The sequence below is a fragment of the Halichoerus grypus genome, chromosome 6, assembly GCF_964656455.1.
Source record: "Halichoerus grypus chromosome 6, mHalGry1.hap1.1, whole genome shotgun sequence".
In the NCBI taxonomy this organism is placed as follows: Eukaryota; Metazoa; Chordata; class Mammalia; order Carnivora; family Phocidae; genus Halichoerus; species Halichoerus grypus.
In genome coordinates this window covers 37,422,139-37,447,379 of record NC_135717.1, presented here as the reverse complement: position 1 = coordinate 37,447,379, position 25,241 = coordinate 37,422,139, and the positions used below count along the sequence as shown (strand labels likewise).

Here is a 25,241-nt window from a genome sequence, read left to right as displayed (position 1 = left end):
GGCTATTGTTTCCTGTCCTGGGGTGTTGGGGAAGGGGGGCAGAAACTCAAGGTCAGGGCCCTTCTTCCCGTTTCTGTTTCACCTCCAGCTTCTGGAGGCAATCACTAGCAAGACTCCTGTTGAGACAGACAGGGCTGGACAGAGGAGGTGGGCACGGTGCCCAGGAGGCAGATGGGGGGGTGTGCATGTGAATGGAGTACCCTATGCATTCACACTTTATCGGAAGTACTCAGAGCAGCTGTAAGTTTCCCCAGGTGATGGGCTGAACCCTGACATCAGGCTGAGTGGATCTTGAGGGCCTACCTTCCCTCAGGGGTCCCTGCTGCCTATTCAGACCTTCCGTCCATTTCTAAATGGGTTGCTTGTCTTTTCATTACTGAGCTTACATTCTAGGTATCAGACCTCACCACAGATGCAGTCTGCATAGACTCTCCTGTCCTGCAGGCTCCCTCTCACTCTGGCATGAGAAGGGATGGGTGCTCTTCAGAACAGAGAAGTTTTACATTTTGATGAGGTCCAACTTATCTCTTCTTTCTCTGGCTGCTCATGCTTTTCATGTCATATCTAAGAAACCACTGCCTGACCCAAGCTCGTGGAAACAGATACCCACAATCCTTCTAAGGGTTTCGAGTCTCGCTCGCACATATACAAGAGGCACCTGCTGACCCGCAGGCGGCCGCCCATTGTGTGCTCCTATATGCTTCTGTTCTGTTTCTCTTCCCTTTCTCATTCCCTCTCTCCCCACTTGTTCTTTTTAAGTCTCGGAGTGGGGAGCTGGCAGCTGAGGGGCTGCAGAGGACACTGACCCTCTGGTAAAGAAGGTGCCCACCTGTGCCGAGGGCTGGGGTCTGTGAGGGAGGATGCTGAGCAGCAGAGCTGGCGGAGGGAAGGAAAGAGGACCAGTCACCCGAAATGAGCTTGCAGAGGCCTCTGGTGTCAGGAGGCGGGCCAGCGGAGCTGCCACCAGACTGTGCAGCCATTAACTGGTGAGCCAGCAGAGGGAGCTAAAGGCTAAAAGCTGGAGCAAAGTTGGGCAGGTGGGCCTTTACCTGATGGAGACCACGAGGGACAGCACCTCCAGCAGCAGGGCGGCGCCGAAGACTGCCAGGGCGGCAGGCGGGGGAGGCGTGGTGGCAGCCCCGTACTTCAGGAAGCAGGTGATGGAGAGAATCAGAAACACTGTTGTTGACAGAAACACATCCAGGAGGGAGCTGAAGGTGGCACTAGCAAAAGTCTTCACAGGAGAATTCTTTATAACCTGTTTGGGGTAGGAGGGGAGGTGGGAGGCATGAGTGGAAACAGGTGGCCACGGAGTAGGATTTCCATGGAAAACACAGCCAACATTTGTTGAGCACTTGCCCACCCTGGACCAAGTGGTAAGTGCTTCAGGTGGGCCATCTCTCCCATCCCATTTAACAGTGAGGAAACTAAGGCACAGAGCAGTTAGGAAACTTGCACAAGGTCACACAGCAAGCTATTACAAACCAGTGAGTTCTCACAAACACATTACATACTGAGCCTGAAATCTGGGTTATGGGCTCTGCATCTGTAAAGGCCGTTGCACAAAAGCCATTTTGTGAAGCTTCCACTGAATGGCTGGGTCCCAGGTTCAGGCTGTGTGACAGCTGGCTTCATGACAGAAGTATCAGGCAGGGATTGAAGCAACAGCAGATGAAAGCATGGGCGGGTCAACAGATAGTAAGAGATGCTCATGCCTTCACTCAAGAGCATGCTCTGGGCCTGGCTCTGTGCAGGGTGCTGGGGGCAGACATGAAACATCGCCCTCTGGGAGCTCACAGCCTAACGGGGGGGACGGACAGGATCCGAAATGTCAGGGTGGTGTGGTAAACGTAACAAAGAGCCATGCACATAGTGTTAGGGAGTCACCGGGAAGGAGGGAGAAAATGAGGACAAGGCCAGCACGGAGCAAAGGGGCCTGGAAATGACATGCCAGTGACACTAGACAAAGGAGCACAGAAAGATTGGGGGTCTTCTCCCCGTGTGGATAAATTCACATGCAGATGCAGTTTGGGGCTTACAGATTGTCGGGAATCAGTACTAGCCTTCATTTTCCTATCACTCAAGGGGGGAAAGAAAAAGCTGCCAAAGCACAAAGCTGGTAGTGAACTATCCGGTGCAAACAACAAATTTCTTCAGTAGAAGTAGAAGGGGAAACACACCTCTTCTTGATAGCTGGTCCTGTAGGATCGCTCTAGCTCCTGATCCAGGAAGTTCAAGCTGAACTGATTGATAGGTGGCTTGAAAAAATAATCTTTCATCAGGCTAGGAGAAATGAAACATGCAGTTGATCAACACGGCACAGAGGCATTGCACTTACTCTATCGGCAGACTGATATCTATCTGTCTATCTATCTATATCGGCAGCTACCCAAACACCACTCGCAAAGCGTGTCACAAAAACCATGTCCAAGAGTCACTACGTGACAGATAATGCTTGACCTCTCCTTTAGAACATACGTCTGGAAAGTGCTTTGTGTTTTCAAAATACATGTTATGCTTCCGCTCCACTAAGCCATGACCATTTGCCATCATTATAGCACAGGTCATGAGCACCCTGCTTCTGGAAACATCTTCCAGTGTCCGGGGAAGAAGGCAGCTCTGCCATGCTAGGAAACCACCACTTCTGGAGGACCAGACATGCCTGTACCGAGAGGACTTAGGCTGATTCCAAGGCTTCCGATGAAAACCTAACTCAGAGCTGGCTGTCCTGTTGTTCAGAGCACTAACAGCAATTACCGCCGTCAGAGCTGACAGGTTGTTATCACAAAACTGTTTAGAGTTAGCATAATTGGAGTGCTATTGTCACATATGCAGACTGTGTGTGAAACCTGAAAAATAACACTCAACGATTTTAATAGCAGAGACATGAAAACTGCTTTCTGTGATTCTTTCATTCTTTTATAGTTGCTAGCAAATAGTAATATCCCTTGTATACTGCAGGAAATTTAAGAGAGTGTTAACATGATTTCAGAAGGCAAATACAGCCATGGAGTGTAGTCTCTCTCCCTCACACGGTAACGTCTGTAATTACATCAGATAAATAGATAAACTCGCTCCCATGTGCCTGACATACAGGGTCCCTGCAGCCCAGTGGACTTTCTCTCTGTGACAAGTGTGCCATACCTCACTATGCTCTCAGACTCGGAAGAGAGAAAACTCCAACCCCAGATGCAGACCCGCATCTTCCCCTCCACCCAGCAAGTGTGGACAGAGGGAAAACCGGCACAGCAGCCGTACGGAGGATGTACAGTGGCCACATGTAGCTAGATGCTGTGCTGCTCCTCTGAAATTAATATTAGCAAGTGCCTTTTCTGGGAACAGAGATTAGCTCCTTTTGGGCCAATCCTCTCTCAGATAACGACAATAAACTCTGGACAAGATATAAAAATGACTCCTGGAAGGTAGTGGAGACTGACCAAAGCAGGTGGGAAATGGAGGAGAGTCACACCTGGAAGAATGGAATAGCACCAGCTTAATTTCCCATACTTTACTGTTTTTCTTTTTTGGCTGAAGACAGCCATTCATCAGCACCATGTGCGGGACAGCTAAAACTCAGATGGAAAAGCCACAATCTTGCTGGCTTGGAAATTCAGAAAATAATGTTTGGGGTGCCCACAGTTGGAAAATGAGGTTGAAAATCCCAGAGAAAGGAAAAAAAAAAAAAAAAAACAAACAAACAGAGAAGGGGCATCCCCAAATTCATCATATGAGCTCTGCTCAGATCTCTGGCTGACCTTTAAAATCTGCATGTGCACAGCAGACTTGAAGCAGCCTAATTAAGGCTTAAAAAAGAGCAGCAGCCACCTACCCCAGGGGAGACAAAGTTTGCTGTCTGAGTTTAGGTAAGTTAACTGCATGCTAAAACAAAGAAACAAAGAAACAAAATATTGACACTCTTCAGAGCAATATAACAGAATCCAGTTTCTAAGCACAACACAATCCAAATTTACACAACATACAAAGGAACAGGAAAATATGATTCAACTCAACAGAAGAGCAATCAATGGAGACCAATCTGAGATTACCAAGAGGGTGGTATTAGAGGTCAAGGTCACAATGTATGCAGATGTAACACATGTGAAAACTATAGCATAAGGGGTGGGAAGAGAGTAATGGATCTACACAGCTACAAGATGTCTACATTTCAAGTGAAATAATACAGGTTCGCTTGGCCAGCTCAGTCAGAAGAGCATGTGAATCTTGACCTAGGGGTCATGAGTTCGGGCCCCACGTTGGGTGTAGAGATTACTTACATAAATAAATAAGTAAACTTAAAAAAAAAAAAAAGTGAAATGATACAATGTTAACCATAAGAAGACTATAAAAAAAATTCAAGGATGCCTATCTGTAAGTCCTGGATCAAGCACCAATAAATAAATAAGTAGATAGATAGATAGATAGATAGATAGACAGATAAAATAATAATAATAATGCAAAGAGGTATGGCTAAAATGCCAGTAAATATATTAAAACGGAATTAAATGTCAGAAACTTTTAGAATGATGAAAAAAGCAAGACTCATAAGAGACACACTTCAAATATAAAGATACAGGTTGAAATTTTTTTTTAATGGAAATTGATATACCAGGCAAAGAGTAAGAATAAGAAGGCTAGAGTTACTATATTAGTATCAGATAAAGTGGCTTTTATGACAGAGTATTACCAGGAATAAAGAGGGACACTTCAAAATGACAAAAGGACCAATTCACCAGGAATTTATAACACTCATAAATGTGTATGTACCTAAAAAAAAAGAGCATGAAAATACTTGAAACAAAAACCGTCAGGACTAAAAAGAGACGCAGACAAACCCACAATTACAATGAAAGATTTTTAAATCCCTCTCTTAACACTGATAGAGCAATAGACAAAAAGTAAAGAGACAGATGATCTAATACTCCCAACCACCTGGACCTAATTGTGTTTATGGATCGCAACATCCTACAAATGTAGAATATTCTTTCCAAGTGCATGTGGTATGTTCATGAAAACAGACACATGTGAGACCATAAAACAAGTATCAATAAATGTAAAAGGACTGAAATCATTTAGAATATGTCTTTGGCTACATGACATTAAGTCAGACATTAACAACGAACATTTCTAAATACCATTCTTCACTAAAAGGCTCTTTGGACAAATGGCTGATGCCTTACTAGGGTTAGGGAGGATATAAGACGAGCCTGGAATATCCTGTTGTGCTAGAACAGGGTGCCAGAAACTATGAAAAACAATTGATGGAGGGGCTCCTGGGTGGCTCAGTCAGTTAAGCGTCCTACTCTTGGTTTTGGCTCATGTTGTGATCTCACATGGTCGTGAGATCGAGCCCCGCGTCGGGCTCCCTGCCCAGCAGGGAGTCTGCTTGAGATTCTCTCTCTCCCTCAGCCCCTCCCCTGCCCTCTCTAAAATAAATAAATCAAATTTTTTAAAAATGATGGAGCCATGTCAATGTGCTCCAACTGCCAATGTGCAGTTGATGCTCAAGTAGGAGAACTGACATTCTGAACCATCATAGTAAAGGCTGTTTTAAGCAAGAACCACGATGGAGAGGAAATTTAGGGAAGTTTGCTGAGGAATGGAATACATGCATGATCTTAAAAGTATTGCTTACTAGTCACAAGGAGAAAATAACCACAGATTGGAGAGGTCAACAACACTTGCCTGGTTGCTCAAAATTACTATCACTGACGGAAGACAAATGGGCACAATGTGCCTCTGGATGGGATACCTGATGCCATTTCTGTGGCCAAAATTTCTAGCCAAACTGGAATATGAACCGTAGATTAGATCAAATATGCATCCATGTTAGATTTCCTGAATTTGGTAACCATGATTATGTAAAAGAACATCTTTGTAATTTAGGAAATAAAGTGTTTAGGGGCAAAGGGCATGATATATCCAACTTACTATTAAGTGGTCCAGAAAAAAAAAAAACACACATAAATTTCATAAAGAGAGAGAGAGAGAATAAAACAAAATAGTAAAATGTTAAAAGTTGGTAAATCAGGCAAAAGGTAAAATGAGAGTTCTTTGTATTATTCATGCAACTTTTCTTTAAGTTTCAAATTACTTCAAAATAAAGTAAAATACTGACAATGGAGGGGCAAACACATGGGGATAGGGTGACTCAGAAAAAGGGAGAGACTCCTACCTGCAAATCTTTACTTTCATTGGGAATGGTTGACTCTTACCTGTCTTCTTTGATAACATCAACAAAATGGGCATCTGTTTTCTCCCGGATGTTCTTGAATCTCAGCGGAAGGAGAGCTGACTGGTCCAAGCTCACTCCTGCCCACCTTCCCTTTTCCTGTAAGATCTCACACAGGGAGGTCTGACTGTTGGTGAGCTTCTCCTCTTGGGGAGGGCTCAGAAGTCCGTTCTGAGTTTTGGAATTCGGTGCTCCAGGAGCCTGCCTCAAGACAAGGGTAGTGGGGGGCAGACACAGAGGCTGCAGGGCGAGCATGCAACAGTGCTATTCCAGCCCGACCTCTGCCACGCTGGGGCCCCACTGCACGCTTGACCAGCACCTTCACATCTCTGTTCTGACCTGACGCTCAACCTCTCCACCCATTTGCTTCTCCCTATCCCCCTATTTCGTCAGATTGCACCTCCAGGGGCTGAGGCAGCCTGGAAGGTGACATCGTGGGAAGAGCCAGTAAGGAGGTAGAGAGAAGGTCATGGAAGATTGAGGCTCTTGGAGCTTGCTAACCACAGAATCAGCATTGCAGAGGGCCATGTGGGAAGGTTTGGGGGGCGAGGGCGATGGATGTGGTACGAGGATCCATCCAGGGGAAGGTGGCAGGCGACACAAGGATGGAGGATAACAGACATAGGCCTCCCTGGAGACTCAGCCTTTATAAGCATTCTTGGAAGGGCTCTCAGATTTGGTCTTTGTTCTGCTTTCCACTGCAGCCCTGGCTCTGTCTCCAGGTGAGACTTCTCTGGCAGTCCTTGCTGCTGACCCCAACCCCAAGCCTCTCTTTACAATGCAACTTTGCTCCGGCAGAGCCCCCCTTCTCTCTGCACATCCACACTGTACCGCGTGTTCCAGCCCCAGAGATCTCCCCTAGCTACTGCAGTCCACGTGGCTTTAAGCTCTTACTGCCCATGAAGGGAGTCCCATCCAGCTGGGCATGTGATTATTCTATTTCACAAGGGTTAGACCTGACTCTCCATCCTGATCTTCACTGGTCTATTACTGATCTATTCAAAACCCTCAGGATGAGAAGGTGTGGAATGGTGTCACTTAAGGGGAGTTATTCTTGGAACTGAGAAGCTGACAAGACAGGAATGTCACCTCAGGTGGAGGCACCAGGGGAGAAACCGACAGGAACAACAGCCAAGAGCTTGTTACCTTAGTGCTGTTTTTATGTTCCTCTTGACAGCCATTTTGGACTGCTCCTCCTTCTACACCAGCTTCCGATTTGGGGGCCAACATGATGCCGCATGAAGGACAGGTCTACAAGAAAAACATACACCATAGGAACACACCCAGAAAGCATGGCCACAACCCGTAATTGAAGTCTATCATTGCAACTGGCTGTCACGCTGAATGGTGGAAACCAACTGGTAGGGTTCCTGAGCCCCTTGAACAGGAGTCAAAAACAAACTGGTGAAGTGAAAACGGAAACATGTCCACACGAAGACCAGTACATGGATACTCAGAGCAGTGCTGTCCGTAACAGCCAGAAAGTAGAAACAACTCGAATGTCCATCAATGGATGAATGGATCAACTAAATGTGGTCTGTCTGCAGAATGGAATATGATTCAGCCGTCAAAAGGAACAAAACACTGACACCTGCTCCAACATGGATGAACCCTGAAAACATTGTCAGGTGACAGAAGCCAGACACAAAGGACCACATGTTATATGACTCCAACTGTAGAAAATGTCCAGAAAAGGCAAACTCATAGAGATGGTAAGGTGATTAGTGGGTGCCGGGGTTGAGGGGACGAAGGAATGGGGAGGGATCTAATGGGTGTCTGGATGGGTGATGAAAATGTTCCAAAACTGACTGTGGTGATGGATGCACAATCTTGCAAATACACTAAAAACCACCAAAATGTATACTTTAAAAGGGTAAATTTTATGGTAACATGAATTGTATCTCAATAAAGCTGTTATTAAGCCAACCAACCATCCGCTAGGCTACATGAGGTTCTCGAGCTCTGTGTGATGGTGAGCTGTTCGGGTAAAACAGGCTGGAAAGTCAAAGGGACATGCTTACAGACCTAGGAGTTCTCAGAAGCCTGAGCAATTAGCTGACCTGGAAAAGAAAAGTCAAGGCTTAATGCCATCAGGTAGAGCAGAAAGGGCCAGGCTTTGCTTCTCACAACCAGGGTGTGGAGATGCCCTGTTCAAATTACTCACCTCTGTCCTTTCACCTATAAAACGACAGTGGTGCCACAGCTCTTGCAGATGTGTGGTAAGAGCTAAGTGAAGACATGTGTAGACAGTCTAGCCTTGCTCCTGGCACTCAGTGCATCCTTAATCAATTCACTCTTACTATCAATGGGATCCAGTAAACTGGCAGCCACCACCAAGACAGCAACTAAGAGCTTCCAATGGAGAAGACGAACGGCAGCAGGACAGATTTAGAGGGATTCTGACAATTTCTAGCATAATAAGCACTGTTACACACTGGAACACATTATAGGAGGCTAGGCACTATTTTAGAAATTTAACGTAAGTATCACTTAGTACCCACGGGCAAGGATATGAGCTATATTACATCCTAAGTTAGATTTCAGGCCTCTGCTGTATTAAATAAAAGAAAGATTCTAAAGAGTTGTGTCATCTGAGAATCTAATGCAACACGCAAGTTTGAACATTCATATTCATTTGAAAAATGAAAATACGCCAAAGTGGCAGGCCAAATCATTAACTAACATACCTGAGTAAACAGCAATACCAAGGTAAAACATGCCTATAGCTCTTTAAACACTGACATCATTGACAGGGGCAGAATGTTCTAATTGCCAGTAATATAACATATAAATTTATTTTAATGCACCTTGGTAACGACTGAGTTAAACATCAAAACATGTTGCCAATGGGGCCACTGATCTTCTCAAAAGAAAAAACAAAATCCAACACCCTCGCAGGGAGCGCCCTCAGGAGTCTTGCTGGGCTTGTCACTGGAGCGCAGTGACTTCACCCCTCTGCGGGGGGCGAGGGCTGCGAGAATGACTCTGGTGGCGGCGGTGGTGGCAGGTTGCTCCTCTAGGGCAACACTGGCCTCTGCAAGGGCCAGCTGGCAGCCCAGGGAGAGTGGTGGGCACGGGGACAGTCCGAGAGACTCTAACCTGAGTCATACCCTTAGGGTCTGGGGCTTTCCCCAGTCTTGGGCAGACAGGACAAAGTAGTAAGAGTTATTTCTCTGGCCACTTTTGACACCTGAAGACTAGAGAAGTAGTGTGACAAGACCATTCTTTTTTTTTTTTTTAAAGATTTTATTTATTTGACAGAGAGAAAGACAGCCAGAGAGGGAACACAAGCAGGGGGAGTGGGAGAGGGAGAAGCAGGCTTCCCGCCGAGCAAGGAGCCCGATGCGGGGCTCGATCCCAGGACCCTGGGACCATGACCTGAGCCGAAGGCAGACGCTTAACGACTGAGCCACCCAGGCGCCCCATGACAAGACTATTCTAATTAGTTCCCAGAAGCTACCCCTTACTGGTAGTGTAGCACAGAGATCAGAGGTGCTGGTTTCGAAATCAAACTGTCATGGACCAAATCTTGGTTCGAACACTGACTAGGGTAGGGGGATCTCCAAGCCTCAGTTTCCCCTTTCCACAACAGGACTGTGTCTCCCATAAATGATGTTGTGGAAGAGGGGGCAAGGACGAGGATGCCGCATCCTGGCCCAGTGGGAGGACTGTGGCTGACTGGGGATATCCGGCAGGGGGAAAGCTGCACGAGCAGATGCACACATGCATTCACCACCCTGGGCTCTGCCTGAGGTGCTAGTGGGTACTCAACACATGCTGGTCCTTAACAGTGAAACTTCTGGTTATGAAGACCACGCAGCTGTAATATGATGTCCTTATCACAGACAGGACAGCCATCCTTGGTATCTCTCAGTCTCAGTTTGTTCCTAAGTACTTTTCTCTCCTCAAGTACACATACAAGATGTTTTAGGCACTTAGAGCCATAAATACGCAACAGAGACTAACAAACCTCCTGGACACCAGAGGGCACACACCGTCTACGAAGGATTCCCTGCACACACACTTAAGGCACACAACTTCAGCACGGTGCCCTCTCTCCGGAGGTTGACTGTGAAGGCGCTGGGAAGCCCGTGGAGACTGGGAGTGTCCATGGGGACTGGGCTGATCTCCAGGAGCCTATGACTGTGGTCTTCACAACTGGGCAACCCAAGTCCACATCCCTTTGACACAGAGAGGCTATGCGGCCTGTACCTGCTGTGATAAAATGTTCTAATACAGAGGTAAGGTCTGGTAGACTGTCCACAAAAGAACCTCAGGGAGCAAAGGCACAGACATAATTTTCATAAATGGTCTCTGAGACTCTCCTCGGGGAGGTTCAGGTGCTTGTCAGAGTCACATGGGAAGCAGTAGAGAGCAGGCACTGTGGCTGGGACCCCCCCCATGGCCTGAACAGTGCTCACTACTCCCTCTGCACCCCTACAGCAGCTTCATCCAGGGAGTGGGGACACCAGGGGCGGGGGGGGGGGGAACCAGCTGTGGATTCCAGACCCGCCTACAGCAAAGCAGCCCCAGGAACTTACAGCACATGGATCCAGAAGATCATTTCACTGTACTTTGAAAATGTGGCTTTTTTCCTTCTATTTCTTCCTCATCTACTTTGCTTTTTGGGGGAAATTTCATTGATTAAATCTTTAAAACAAATGAAACAAAAAATCCTAGAGAAGTCCATCTGCCCGATGGAGACATACTCACATCTCGACATTCCCTTCCGACGTGTGGCGAGCGTCCCTTCTGCACCAGAAAGGTCCCACAGGCAACAGAGGGTGGGTCTGTTTCCCCTCTCCACTACCCACAAAAACTTTAACTATTTTCCAGCTTTATTTTAATCAGGGTTAAAACACCTCACAAACTGGTTTTTGCCAAGCACCCAGATACCTCTGGGAGATGTTTCCCTACCCATTAAACAACTGCCTCTCTTCCTGCTGTGAAACCCTCACTAGGAAGAGCACTTTGGACTTTAGGGAACTATCTGGGGTAGGTTACCATCTTGGGAGACATGCCCGATATGCCAGATAAAATCACTCTTACGACGGCAGCTGCTGTGATGGAGAATCACCTGTGTGCTGAGCACATCCTCATGTGTGCAGGGTCTGTGGTCTCATGCGCCTGGCCTCAGTTAATCCTTGTAACACACCACAAGGCCACTTGGAGGACACAAAGGTTCGTCAGCAGCGGGAGTCAGCCTGCAGGCTCCTGGTCCCTGACCACTGTGCAGCCTCTCTCTGTTCTTTTCCTCACATAGGAAGGACCCAGGAATCATCCTGGCACTATGACCTCCTGGGCCTCGTTCCCCTCAAGTAGCCCAAGCAGTTATGACCACCTCCTGGTGCTTCTAAGTGGTACTACTGGCACACTGGCACCAAGGGAAGCTTTATTAAGACCAGCTAAGGTCCCCAAAACAGAGTACTCTACGGGTCAAGGCGTGTGCTGGCTGTTGCCTGGGAAACCCGAGATCCTTGGAGAACACCCAAGAGCAATCTCTGCATTTTCCCAGATGATCTCTGCTCCTTCCCCAACGCAGACATGGGTTTTGGAGGGGAGATGGTAACTTTCTCTAACACACTTGAACACATTTGCATTTGTTTTTAACACATTTCAATACACACACCCTACATTCTGTTCAGAATATATGGCATAAAGCTATAAAATAGGTTTTTCTTCAAGGCTATTTCTCTTCACAAGATAAATCATTTCTAAGCCAACAGCTGTCCTTTTTCATAACTGTCAAGGAAGAAAGCAGGGAAACCTCTTTTCTGAGAAACGAAGAGGAAACATCAGAAAAGCGCTGGCTTTGCCTGTTTAGTCTGCTGAACGTGACTATTTGGTAAGCTGTCCTAGGACCAAGAGAAGCAACACTGGCTCCCAAGCTCAAAACTCAGGCTGAAAGTGGCAGGCAGAAACGTGCAACAGTAACAACAAACAGACCTACTGAGGCCCACCCGAGGTTCTCGGCTCTCTGCCTGCAGTCCTCATAAGCACCCATGAAGCAGACACTATGATTTGCTCCATTCCACACACAGGAAACTGAGGCAGAGAAGAGAAATGACTTGCCCAGAGTCTCACTGTCAGAGAGTGACAGAGGGGAGCTTAAGCCCATGCAGCTGCAGCCTGGACCCCATCTGTGCATGTGACATCTCCCAGGGAGCAGGAATGGGGGGCAGTGCGACATTGTTTAAGCTAGTGGGTTAGCATGAGCATCAACACTTCCAAGTAGATGATTTCTACAACCAAAATACTAGAGAAAAAGAGAAGCAGGAATTGTTACAGAAAAAGAAAGGCATCCCAGAAGCTTTAAGAATAGAAAGTGCACAGTCTGAGAATACGGGAGGCAAAAAATAAATAAATAAAATAAAACAAAAAACCTGTAAAAATCAGACCCAAGATCTCGGAGTCACAGAGTGTGGAGTCATAAAACCCTGCTCAGACTCCCCAGCCCTAGACAACCACCGAGTGTAATAACTAAGGCTGATGAGGTGAGAAGATCATTCCTGTGCTGTGGGAATATTCCATCAGCAAGTCAAATAAGAAAATATTGGGTATTTTGGGAAACTTCATTTACATGTAATACTTCACTACCTGATGATACCAGTTAAATGATGCTGGACTTATCTTCTCATGTCAATTCATATGTAATATATAATAGAAATACAACCAATGTTACACACCTAACATTTATATTATATAGAATGATTAAAATAACATAGAGTAAAATAGTTAATACATATATATTAGACATTTAAACCGTGCAACAGCTTAGACTTATGGGGAGCAGGAAAGACAGTTCAGGGAGCTGCCACGTGTCCTTCTCCGGCATTCCCGAACATCAGTGGCTCACGGCAACCACGGCATGGCCATCGAGACTACAGCGTGAGCGCTGGCACAGTACTAACTACGCTCAGATTTCCCCGCTTTTCCCCGAACCGCCTTTTTCTGTACCAGGATCCCACGCTGCATTCAGCGTCTCCTTGTCTCCTTCAGCCTGTGGCAGGTCCTCGGTCTTTTCTCGTCTTCAATGACTTGTCACTGTTGCAGTGCCCTGGTCAGGCGTCAGGTGTTGTGTGATTTGGCAGAAGGACCCCACAGAGGTGACGTGCCCTGGTCAGCACATCACATGGCGGGGGCACATACACGACACTGCAAGTCTTATTAATTGTGATACCGGCCTTCATCGTTCAGTGAGGCAGGGCCTGCCAGGTTTTCCACTGTGGAGTTATTATTCTTCTCTTTGTCATCAGCAAATATCCGGGGGGCGGGGGGCAGTGCTTGGAGGCTGTAGAAATATCCTGTTTCTCCTTAAACTTCTACCCGCTAATTTTAGAATTCACTGAGGGACCCTGCTGGCAGCAAATACTACGGTGGTGTTCTAGTGTTGGTTCTCTCTCCCTCACTCCTTCTACCTCCATCAGCTGGAACTCTTCTGTAAGGTGTTGATTTCCATGGGACAGGCTTTCTCCTAGCTGAAGGAAACACACATGACTGGAAATATAGATAAAACCTGAACGTCTTTTTTTTTAAAAACTTACTTTATGTTCACCTTTCAGAGCGAGCAATCAGACTACTATTTATTTTATAACAGCTTTATCAAGATAGAATTCACATACCATGCAAATGACCCATCTAGAGAATATATAATTCTGTGGCTTTTAGTGTATTCACAGAATTGTGCAACCATCACCACTACCAATTCGACCACCATTTATAAGAAATACTTATTTAGTGTCTAAACTATAGATAGATAGATATTTACTACTTTTTCCATTTCTGAAATGAACTAAAAGGCCCACTGCCTCCTCACACTGATCCCACGGAGCCTAGTCATAATTATTTTACATACAAATAACAGGGAGATAAAAGAAGTGACCATTTATTTAGAGTCATTAAAAAGTCATAGGGACTGCCACAGAAGGATGGTCCCTGGGGCTACTGACCTCAAAGGGAAAGTATTACCCTTTTGAAAACAGAACAGATCCTCCCTAAATTGCCCCCATGTGGGTGAATCTACATCATTCGCCTCATTACTAACTGTAAACATGTAGAATTGCCCTATGAGCGCACAGCCCCAGGGTTCTGAATAATAGATTAAGATTAAATTCACAAAGACTAGCTGAGCAGGTGTCTTTCCAATGAGGCCCGTTAGAGATGAACTAAGATGCTTTCACCACTCACAAAGTTCACTGGTTGGGACTGATGTGATTAAAAAAAAAAAACCACCCACATGTTTGGTTTTCATTTCTTTGTTCTTCACGAAGATGCCTGACCAGCTATGTTCCTTGGCACAGGTAGTCTCAATCCGTCCATCACCCACAGTGTTCATGGAGAAGGAGCAGCAGATATCCCCTGGAGAGCTGAGGTCACACTAAACGGGCCAAGTTGCTCATGCTCTGATGTCCCATGTGTGACGTGGTTACATCCCCTACAGCAAAAACTGAAGAACCTCCCTCATATCAGAACAGAGAAGCCAAGACCTTCCTGAGAGAGTCAGTGACTCCTTGTGGGCAAATCAAAGCCTTACCTGTCTCCTCCTGCCCTTCTTCACTCCTACCACAGTCAGTGTCCATTTCTCCATGCGGAGTGAATACACGCGTGTCCAGTGTTAACAGAGCTTCTACTCCAAACCTAATATTCATGGACATTATTTCAGCTGATCTTCACAGCAAACCTGGGAGATAGTCATTACCATCTCACTGTGGCCAAGAGAAACTAAATGACTTGCTCACAGTCCCAAGACCAAGGCTTTGAGAAGCCCTTTCCACAGTAGTACTCCTCTCCCCCCCATTACACTATCCAGGGTCTTCCTGATGAGAAACTCTCACTGCCAGTCACTGAAGAAGCCAAGGCTTGGGTGTGGGAAGGGGTCCCTCTGACCTATGACCTCAGGGCCAAACCCTTTGACCTTTGACGTCACTACTAGGTCATCACAGTAGTCATACTATTTAATGAAATATTAGGTAAAAATCCTCCAGCTGTGAACTGGGAGACAACTCACATGGGACATGTACACAAGGAGTGGAAAACAAATGCTTCGCTGACGTTACCTGCTTCTATTCAGTTCTGCCTGGGCTTCTGAACTCGGTCCTTCTTGGCCTAGCTCTGCAGAGCTACAGTTCTCTGTGTATCATTCAAGAAAAAAACTTAAACCAAAAGAAAGTTATAGTTATCTACCCCATGCCGGGCTGTACACTTGGGAAAAACGTAAGTTATTTCACACATGGGTTCTACCCGCATTCAAAGAGCTCACAGGAAGCTGCGTAAGAAACAAGTAAAGGTGTACATTACAGCTGAATGGACCGAGGATGTGAAGATGGGGAGACAGCACTGTTAGCTGGAGGAGTCACTGGAAACTCCAATGACACTGAACAGGGCAAGGAAGAGCAGCTCAGAGGGATAGGGACAGTGAAGTGCACTGCAGGTGACAGGAGCGACAGGTCAAGGCACACATGCATTCACCTGAGGAATATTCACTCAACACCTTTCCCTAATTTCTTGGTTCCTGCATGAAACTCCTTCCACTAGACAATCATTCCCCCAAAAGGTGTGGCCTGAAGAAAGAAGTCTGTGGTCACAGAAGCCCAAGAATGCCGCTGCCACATCCCTCTCTGGAGGCCTAACGTGGACAGTAGCAGGTTCAGGGAGCTGCCACGTGTCCTTCTCCGGCATTCCCGGAGATGTCCTGGAGCACAGAGACCCTTTCTACAGCATGTAGCCCAGAACTGTGCAGGTGTCCTTGACCACAGAATGCTTTTTCCATACTTGCCACCTATTTCCAACCTGAGAAACTTCTGCTCAGAGAATGTACATTGAAGGGAAACACTGCCTGACACAGGCCCCCTCCGCGAGCCAGGGCTCCCGCACTGGGCAAGGAGATGCGGGGTTGGTGACAGAAGTCCACAGAGGAACCACCTCTTGCTGGACGAGGGGGCAGCAGCCACAAAGGAAAGAAGCTCGTTCACAGGGAGAGTCAACAGACCCTGGCAAATGATTAGGAGGAACCACTCAGTGCTTCTAGCTAAATGGAAAAACTAACCGTAGTGCAGACATAAGGCAACAAACTAATGACACATGGGACAAGTGCACAGGATAAATCTACACCAAGAACCTATGAGTGAGCAGCCAGTATTTTTTCTGTTGTGTGAGAACTCTTACCCAAAAGAAAGACTTATACGTCAGATTAGAATGTATGTAATCCTTGAAGCGGACCTCAGTTTTCTTTCAGGCTTGACGATAGCTCCTAAAAACTCACTCAGTTACCCAGCGCATACTATTTGCAAGGCACTCACAGAGGCCTGCTCTTACCTGACCCCATGAACTAGAAGCAAAGGGGCCAGACTGCACATGACTTCCCCAGACTGGCAAAGCCTGAAGACCACGCTGTCTACCTCTCTGTGCTCCTTCCACTCCAACCGCGGGGGCGGTCCTCATCTCAGATGTCCTCACATGAAAATATCCCAGAAATTATACTTCAAGATCCAGCTCGTCCTTCCTCCCTGGAAGGGACACAAAGATCTTTTCCCCCCACTAAAATTCTTTTTGGCAGACACAGTTAACTTAATAGATCACAAGATTTTCAGAAAACTTTCAATGACTATTTAAAAATTTATACATGACAACAGAATACGCTAAATAGTTTTTTATCTATCCAGATTTTTAAAATAAAGATAAATACATTTATATCTTTAACTATAACTATATACATTTAACTAGAACAAGAAATGTTCTCTGGGATAAGAGAAAACCTTTTTAGGTCAATTTAGCATCAAATCGCTGTCACTAAAATTGGAAGTTAGGTGCTATGGCTAGAAACACACATACACATAATCTAACATGGCAGGCAAACACAACACATCATTTATTTTTGAATTTGAGCTCTATTTCTCTACTTAAATACAGCTCAGTTTGAAGCCCGGAGGAAATAATTTCTCTCTAAATAATGAAGCTATATTTGGAAAACCACGTTTTCAACTTCTCCCTCTACAATGGTTCCTGCCCACGCTCAGGGACAGCCTGTGAGCCCGAGAGCGGAGAGCTCCTCTTCCTGATTGCTGCAAAACATCGCCCGGAGCAGAGGCTGTCTTGAAAGTGTGCAGGCAGTAAGGAAATTTCAGAGACATTAGCAGTATGCAGAGGACATGGGAAAGGACCGCGTCTAGTACCCTACCTCATGGGTTCTCAACCAGAGGGGATTTTTACCCTCCCTCAACCCTCAGGGGTCACTGGGCAGTGTCTGGAGGCATTCTCCATCACCATAATGGGAAGAGTGGGTGCTCCTGGCATCTGGTGGGTGGGAGCCAGGAATGCTGCTCGATATCCCACACTGCACAGGCCAGCCCCCACCACAAACAGTTACCTGGCCCAAAATGTTCCTAGTGCTGACGTTGAAAAACCCTGCACTAAATTAACAAAGCATATGATAAAAATGATACACAAGTACTATTAATAAACCTGAGCATGAGAATTACACAAAGTAACTGGCCGACAGGGACTACGGATTCTGGTGGAGGGAAATGACCTGGATGCCCACGTTATGATCCTGTTGAACTTAAATACCAGCAGAGCTGGCTTTCAAAGCTGTGAATGAATGTGGATAAACAGGAACATACTGGATTAAAGCTGTAACAACAGGCCATCATTTGGACCAACATATCGTTTGATTATTTGAGAGCACAACACAGTGAAGGGGAACTGTTATCTCTCTTTTTCTTTTTTTTTTCAAATGGAAACAGCAAATATTTCAACAGTAAAAACAAATAAGAGATACCAGTGGGGGAAATGAAATCACATGTGAAAACTGAGGAGCAGCTCATACACTGGCGTGGTTTCCTATACCCATGGCCCGCCATGTTAATCCTGTGGCAGTTGATGATGACAGAAATAGGTATGTGGAGACAGCCACCAGGAGGTCTCTGCCCCAACAATGAAATGCTGTAATGTTCCCGGCAAGCCCACACTCTTTCAGTGAGCTACACCACAAGATTCACCCACACAAACAAAATTTAAAATAATCGTGAGACATTGTATTTCAAGAGACATAGGAGCACTGGGGAAAATGGTCTCTGAAATAAGATACAAACGAGCTCACTAAGCAAGCTGCGAGAAGAATCACCTTTACTATCACTTATCATTAGCTTTCAGAGATCCCCAAAAGACAGCATAGGTCTCAGGAAAAGAAAACAACAGCTCGAGTGAGAAGCAAATTGATGCAGTGTGGAAAGAAAATGGAGGTGCATAATATGTCAAAAAAGCAAAGATGTTAAAAAATGCAAAATGCTGGTTACTTCATACTAAATTTAAAAATCGCAAAAAACCAAAGTGAAGGGCATTCCAAGTCGTCTGCCACAGACCCAAAGGCTGCTTATTATTTCACATGTTCTACTGCAGAATTAATATAAAATTTTAGAAGTAGAAAAAAAAAAACTAACCTTAAGGTTATCAAAGGTTTTGACAGTCTGCGCCAAGTCACTGACACTCCCTGGCGATGCTGTCCCCTGTCCCCTAGGACCCGAGGACACCCGTGAGCCGTCAATGACCTCAAAGCCAGAAAGCAAGGCCTCTGAACAGCTGCAATGAGACTCCTTCGCTCTCTGACCCGCTATCAGGTATGTCTTCAAACCTATGGATAAAAATTACAATCAGCACAGATGGAAACCACCGTTGGTTGAAATGCAGCTCGATCTTGCTTTCTATGCAGGACATGCTCCTGAAAAGTGGAGAGTAAAGTGAAAATATGAATGTCATATTTTACTACTGATTTCTATGATCTTTTCAGAGATGCGCATATTTCAGGGAGAATGTTTGCTTCCGAGACACACCATTTACTTATATCATGTTGTCTTTGAACTTTGGCTGCACATTTTACCTTGGGGGGCTGAAATGAGCATTAAAAAGCTCCTCTATGCAAGGGTCACATGACTGCTTTGTGCCGGTAGCTCAGCAGACAATGATGGTTGACCCTAGACATTCTTGGGCTTATTTTGTTCAGTCAGTCTATATGCGAGGGTGATCTAGAATATGGACCATGTTACCTATGTCAGGATTGCAAAACTGCCACGAAAAGTGAAACCGTAATGTGCACCACAGGAGTAATTAAAACCTCCCTTGATACAGATGATCAAGTATCAGTTTTCTGTTGGATCTAAACATTCATAGCAAGAACATGCAGCTTTTGTCAAGCTGTAGTCTATGATAATTTTATTCTCTCACAAAATCCTCATTAAAAAAGGTGGGGGGGGAGCACCTGGGTGGCTCAGTCGGTTAAGCATCTGATTCTTGGTTTCAGCTCAGGTCATGATCTCAGGGTCCTGAGATCGAGCCCCAAGTTGGGCTCTGCATTCAGATGGGAGTCTGCCCTCCCTCTTACTCTGCTCCTCCCCCCACTCTCTCTCTCTCATAAATAAAAATAAGATCTTTTTGGGGCGCCTGGGTTGCTCGGTCGGTTAAGCGACTGCCTTCGGCTCAGGTCACGATCCTGGAGTCCCGGGATCAAGTCCTGCATCGGGCTCCCTGCTCAGCGGGAAGTCTGCTTCTTCCTCTGCCTGCCGCTCCCACCACTGCTCATACTCTCTCTCTCTCTGTCAATAAATGAAATCTTTTTTAAAAAAATAAATAAAAATAAGATCTTTTAAAAAAACAGTTAAATGGACAATTAACCAATATCTTTACAATTCTTATTAAAGGCTGAAATAACACACTAAAGTATGCTACACTGTTAGGCAGCTCTAACAGGCAGGTAGGTCCCTGCTCCAGGTCTTCAGAAGAACTATCTGCTGGGAAAATACTAAGCAGCAGCATTTCCAGGCAGAACTCAAGCAATTTCTGAAAAGGAAGCAAATCTTATTTAAATGAATCCATTGTTAGTCCTTACTGAAAGTTCACCACGCTGCAAATCTGTTGAGGGGAGTGGCAATGTAATTTGTTCAATAAACATTTGTTTTAGGCCTGGGGTCGGCTATAGCTGGAGAATAGAGTCAAGAACAAAAGAAAGTCCCTCTCTTGGAGAGTTTAAGCTTCAGGAGAAAGTGGCAATGAAAAGGCATCACGGGGGGTGCCTTGGTGGCTCAGTGGGGCGCCTGGGTGGCTCGTCCGTCCTTAAGTGGCTGCCTTTGGCTCAGGTCATGATCCCAGAATCCTGGGATCGAGCCCCACATCGGGCTTTCTGCTTGGTAGGAAGCCTGCTTCTCCCCTCTCCCACTCCCCCTGCTTGTGGTTCCTCTCTGGCTATGTCTCTCTCTGTCAAATAAATAAATAAAATCTTAAAAAAAAAAGAAAGAAAGAAAGAAAAGAAAAGAAAAGCCATCACGGAAACATCTGAGGTGAGGAGTCTACACTCCTAAACCCACATAGGTGCTTATGTTCAGTATAGTTTAATAAATGCTTTAAAAGTAATTACTTGGGGCACCTGGATGGCTCAGTCTTTAAGCGTCTGCCTTCGGCTCAGGTCATGATCCCGGGGTCCTGGGATCGAGCCCCGCATCGGGCTCCCTGCTCTGCAGGAAGCCTGCTTCTCCTTCTCCCACTCCCCCTGCTTGTGTTCCCTCTCTCACTGTGTCTCTCTCTGTCAAATAAATAAATAAAATCTTAAAAAAAAAAAAAAGTAATTACTTAAAAAAGGGAGGGTGCCTGGCTGGCTTAGTCGGTGGAGCATGTGACTCCTGATCTCAGGATCATGAGCTCAAGCCCCATGCTGGGATTAGAGATTACTTAAAAAAATTAATTAAACAACCTAGGGATTACTTAATTATCCTTCATCATGTTATGGTTACACCCCCATTTCTTCGTTCAATCTCTCCTCATCTCCCTTTCTCCTCATAAAAATACTATATGGTGTGTGTTTTTAAGTCACCTAGAGAGATCCTAGAGGACAGCCAAATCATAGGTGGGAATCGAAAGACTTAGATAAGTAACTTTGGACATTAACTCACCCCAAAGAAGACCATGAAATACTCACTCTTAACTAAGGTCCAGAACTTCCATATGTCTTTTTTTCCTCCAACAAAAATACACAGTGTACAGGGTCAATCACAGTCACAACTAAATCCATGTATCAACTTGAAATGGAAGCATGAACTGGAATATGACAGAGGAGTAAAAGCACCTTTGTGTGAATTCCTCAGACTCCGTCACAGAAGACACTAAACTCACTTGCCATTTTGCCTTGGGAGAGTCAAAGAATGCAACCTCTGTGGGCTAACCAGAGAAAAGTGCTATTTCTGACCTAACTTGGAGTCTCCATGCTGGTAGGCTTATTTCTGGCTTTGTCAAAGAAGTGCATGGAAAGGCCCGTTCCCTGGAGCTGCTCGAATGGGCTCTCCCGAGAGCACAACGGACGGCCTGTGAGTCTCCCTGCAGTGAGCGGGGAAGGCCCTGGCTGGCACTCCATGCTGATGCAGAGGGCTGCCCAGGGGAGCGGAAGGAGGAAGGAGGAAGGAGGAAGAATGCAGTGTGGAGGAGCTGCTGCTGCAGGAAGAGGTTTTCATTATGTCTGTAGCCGGTCCTGACCCCAGATCAGCGATCCCTACAAGATGCTGGTGGCTCCCCTGCCTGAGGCTTCTGCTCCCTGTGGGTGAGGACTCCCCAGGGAAGGCAAAGCCAGGGCAGCCAGAGAGGCTCTGCTCTTGGAAGTCCTTGCTCAGATAATTGTTTATCCCCCTCTCCCCCCACCATGCAGCTCCACACCTGCCAGAGCAAGTGAAGGAGGCCTTTCCTGGAGGTGTGACAACCAAAGCAGAGAACAGGCTGAGCCAGCAGACCAGAAGAGCACAGACTGAGCCCAACAGATACATGCATGGAGCTGAAGCTAGTACTTCAAAACAGAGGCATGCCCTCCACCAGGGGACGTGAGCGAGTGACAGCGGCCCAGCTCTGTAGTCACAAACTCTGATGCTGCCTCGGGGTGCACATCCCTGAGGCCTGTTGTTGCTACTCTCAACAGTGACGACCCAGTCGCTGCTCATTCATCACTCATCAAGTGCTTCCTATTTACCACACACTGTGAGAGGTGTGGAGAGGACAGGTGTGAACATGTCAGCCATGACCCCCACCTGTATGGGGCAGTCGCCGGAGGAGGGATCTAGACAGCGAGCAGGTATGAGTACAGAATCCTAGGACTAGGAAGTGAGGGTGCCCTGGGAAGCACAGGAGGGTGGCCCCTTACAGATCTGGGGGTTAGGGAAGCCTCCTGGATCAAGTGCCCTCCAAGCTAAGGATTGAAAGATGAAGAGAGATCAGCCCAGTGAAAGCCAACAGGGCCAGGGGCTAGAGCAGCTGCTATCAAGCCGTGGGTGTCGCTATAACAGTTCGTGAACAGGCCCCACAGAAAAAGAGCCTTTGGTAGGCATAGTCAAGGGACGGAAGTGAATTTAGTGCGGCTGGAACAGGGAATGCATGTGGGGCAATGGTCAGAGATGAGCAGGGGCCTGTGCAGGGCACCACGTACACCAGCTCTGGGAGTCTTCATGCTGGGAGCAACAGAGGGTGCGGGGGGAGATGGTAAGGAGCAGGCATGAGACTTAGGAAAGGCCAGGGAGCTGTGGAAATGCCAGTCATAGTGGGTGATAAGGAGTTAGGGGACCTGGGAGTCCAGACGTCACGGTGGGAACAGGAACCTGCTCTCCCCCAAACGTGGTGGCAGAAGCAATGCTTCTACAATGAGCCATGCAGAGATGGGTAAGGGCATGGGTTCTGCAGAGGAGCCCTCAGATTCAGGCCCCGCCACGTCTCCACCGGGTGACCTGGAGTAAGATATGTTATCGTAGGACGAGGCTCAGAACAGGATGTGCCCCATGGGGCTGATGCAAAGATGAAATGAGGAAGACGCATGAAGCCTTTATGACAGTGCCCGGCACAGTGAAAACTTCGTAACATGAGCTATTATTATCAATGTGGGTGTCTGACTTACTTATCACTGGGAGTCTTCTTCGTATTCCACGTACAAAAACATTTGTGGAACTGTTAAATGAACATTGCTCCAAATGTGCTTCTAATGTGAACTGTTCTTTAGGGAGCCCCAGATGACCAACTGATGATGCACTGAGAACACAATGCTGCTAGTGTTCCAAAAGTCAGATGCATGTAGGCGTCCATAGCAAGCAAAATCGGCCAACAAATTAGGTATCCATGCTTATATGTGGAAAGCTAAACCTAAAGTGAAATCTTTTGCCAAAACTGGAGCCCGGTAAAGTAAGGCAGTATGGTGTGAAATTCCCTAGAAATGTATCCTGGCTGGATGACTGAGTTCTGGCCTCGTCAAAGTCTCAAGTCAAAGGAGTTTATAAGAGATAAGGATTTAATGAGTAACCACGACACACCAAGTTCGTAAGAATGACCCTCTTGGAGCAGAAGGTCAAAATAAGGCAACTAAATTATTTATTTTGTTAAGTATAAACAGGAGATTAATAAGATTTCTTACATTCCTTCCTGGTAATTGATTTTAAACCTCACCAGCATTGATGCCTTTTTTCATCAGCTTCATTTTACAGAGGCTACAGAAGGAGGACATGATTCCTACCACGATCCTACCTGATGGGGGGCTGGGGGGGGGGGCTGGTCTGTGGCTGCATGCACCAAGAAGACTGATGTGGTTAACATTCTTAAGCTTTGAGGATGAAAACTGTGGCTTGCACAAGACTGGTGCTTAGTTTTGGTGAACTAAGTGTAATTTGAGTGTATGCCAAAGTCCATTTTGGAAAAGCCAGACTATTCCGGCCTCTTTCTTTATCATGGTCTTTTGCTGCACGGCGCTTGCTTTGGAGTGAGACAGCCTCCATTACCCAGTATCAAGGACCTGAATGTCAGCTTAGCAGAAAGAGGAGAATACTCAGGAAGGAAAGGATGTTTTGAGACACGACCTTGAGAGTTAGCAGCATAACATAACAAATGCCTAGAAGTCTGCATCGCTGATGATTTGAAACAATAAACATAAGAGAGGCAATCAGTTTGGCCTAGTTCATAAACATTCTAAAAAGTTACTCCACTTTGTACTGTATTTTTCTTCATAACTAGGTCTACAATGGCCAAGAAGCATGAGAATTATTTAAACTACAGTGTAGTCAGTTGGGGCACCTGTGTGGTTCAGTCAGTTAAGCATCTAACTCTTGGTTTCAGCTCAGGCTGTGATCTCATGGATCATGAGATCGAGCCCTGTGTTGAGCCCCATGCTCAGCATGGAGTTTGCTTGAGATTTTCTGTCTCTGCCTCTCCCCCTGCTCATGCTTTCTCTTTCACTCCCTCTCAAATAAATAAATAAAATCTTTAAAAATAAATAAATAAAATAAAATGTAGTCAGTCAATAAGGAAAATAGATACTAAAAGATTCATCTATCAAATAACCAGGTTCTACAAAATTATAGATACGATATTTCATAATTATCTGTTGCTTCTGCTTAAGAAGACCAGAAGTTTTGGTGGGGAAAACAAAATAAAACAAAACATTTTGCAGCTTGTTAACATGAAAACACTCTGGATGGGTCTCTGTCCTTTCTGCTCCTACGTAAAACCACTAATCACAAGGACTGATCCATCCTGGTTGTCACAACACTTGACAATAAATCACAAGTTCCAACGGCAAATGGGTGTTGATGAAACTGAACCTCTTTTCAAAAAATGAAGTCCCAAATAATAAAATATGAAACAGCTACTCAAGCAGGTAAAAGAAACAAAGGGTGGGCACCGTGCCTGTTTAACTTGGTTCTGACTAAACCTTTAGCTAACAAAACAAACTTTAGAACACACATGTACATGCTCTACATCCTGCTCCTGGAACAGATGCTTTTCTGCACCTTGCCTCCCTCTCTCTACCCGTAAGAAGTAAATATGCTGCCATCACAGCCAAAGGCCAGTGACCAGGCCCTTAGTGACCATGTTCCCATGTACCGTCTTCTTCATTTTCGTATTTGGCCTTTACTAAATCCTACCCCATTATGTGCTATGGTGCCAAGTATTAACACAAGAGAGCTCAGTGGTGAAAACTTCAGAGACCCACTCCTCCCACCTCTAAAAT

General features: G+C 45.9%; 1 protein-coding gene and 1 long non-coding RNA gene across 2 annotated transcripts in view; both read right to left on the bottom strand.

Annotated features, from left to right (window-relative positions):
- Window positions 1-25,241, bottom strand: part of ADCY9 (adenylate cyclase 9) — a 116,869-nt gene that overhangs the window by 16,803 nt on the left and 74,825 nt on the right. Inside the window, exons 3-7 of the mRNA XM_036090826.2 lie at window positions 18,667-18,857; window positions 7,376-7,480; window positions 6,213-6,430; window positions 2,181-2,283; window positions 1,050-1,258 (exon numbers count right to left, since the gene is read on the bottom strand). Coding sequence (XP_035946719.1) covers window positions 1,050-1,258; window positions 2,181-2,283; window positions 6,213-6,430; window positions 7,376-7,480; window positions 18,667-18,857 — 826 coding nt within the window. The remainder of the gene's footprint in view (window positions 1-1,049; window positions 1,259-2,180; window positions 2,284-6,212; window positions 6,431-7,375; window positions 7,481-18,666; window positions 18,858-25,241) is intronic.
- On the bottom strand, window positions 13,595-18,614 carry LOC144382298 (uncharacterized). Its single transcript, XR_013448928.1, has 3 exons — window positions 14,763-18,614; window positions 14,466-14,675; window positions 13,595-13,707 (listed from the first exon to the last, which is right to left on the bottom strand). It is a non-coding gene; the product is annotated as an uncharacterized LOC144382298 (long non-coding RNA).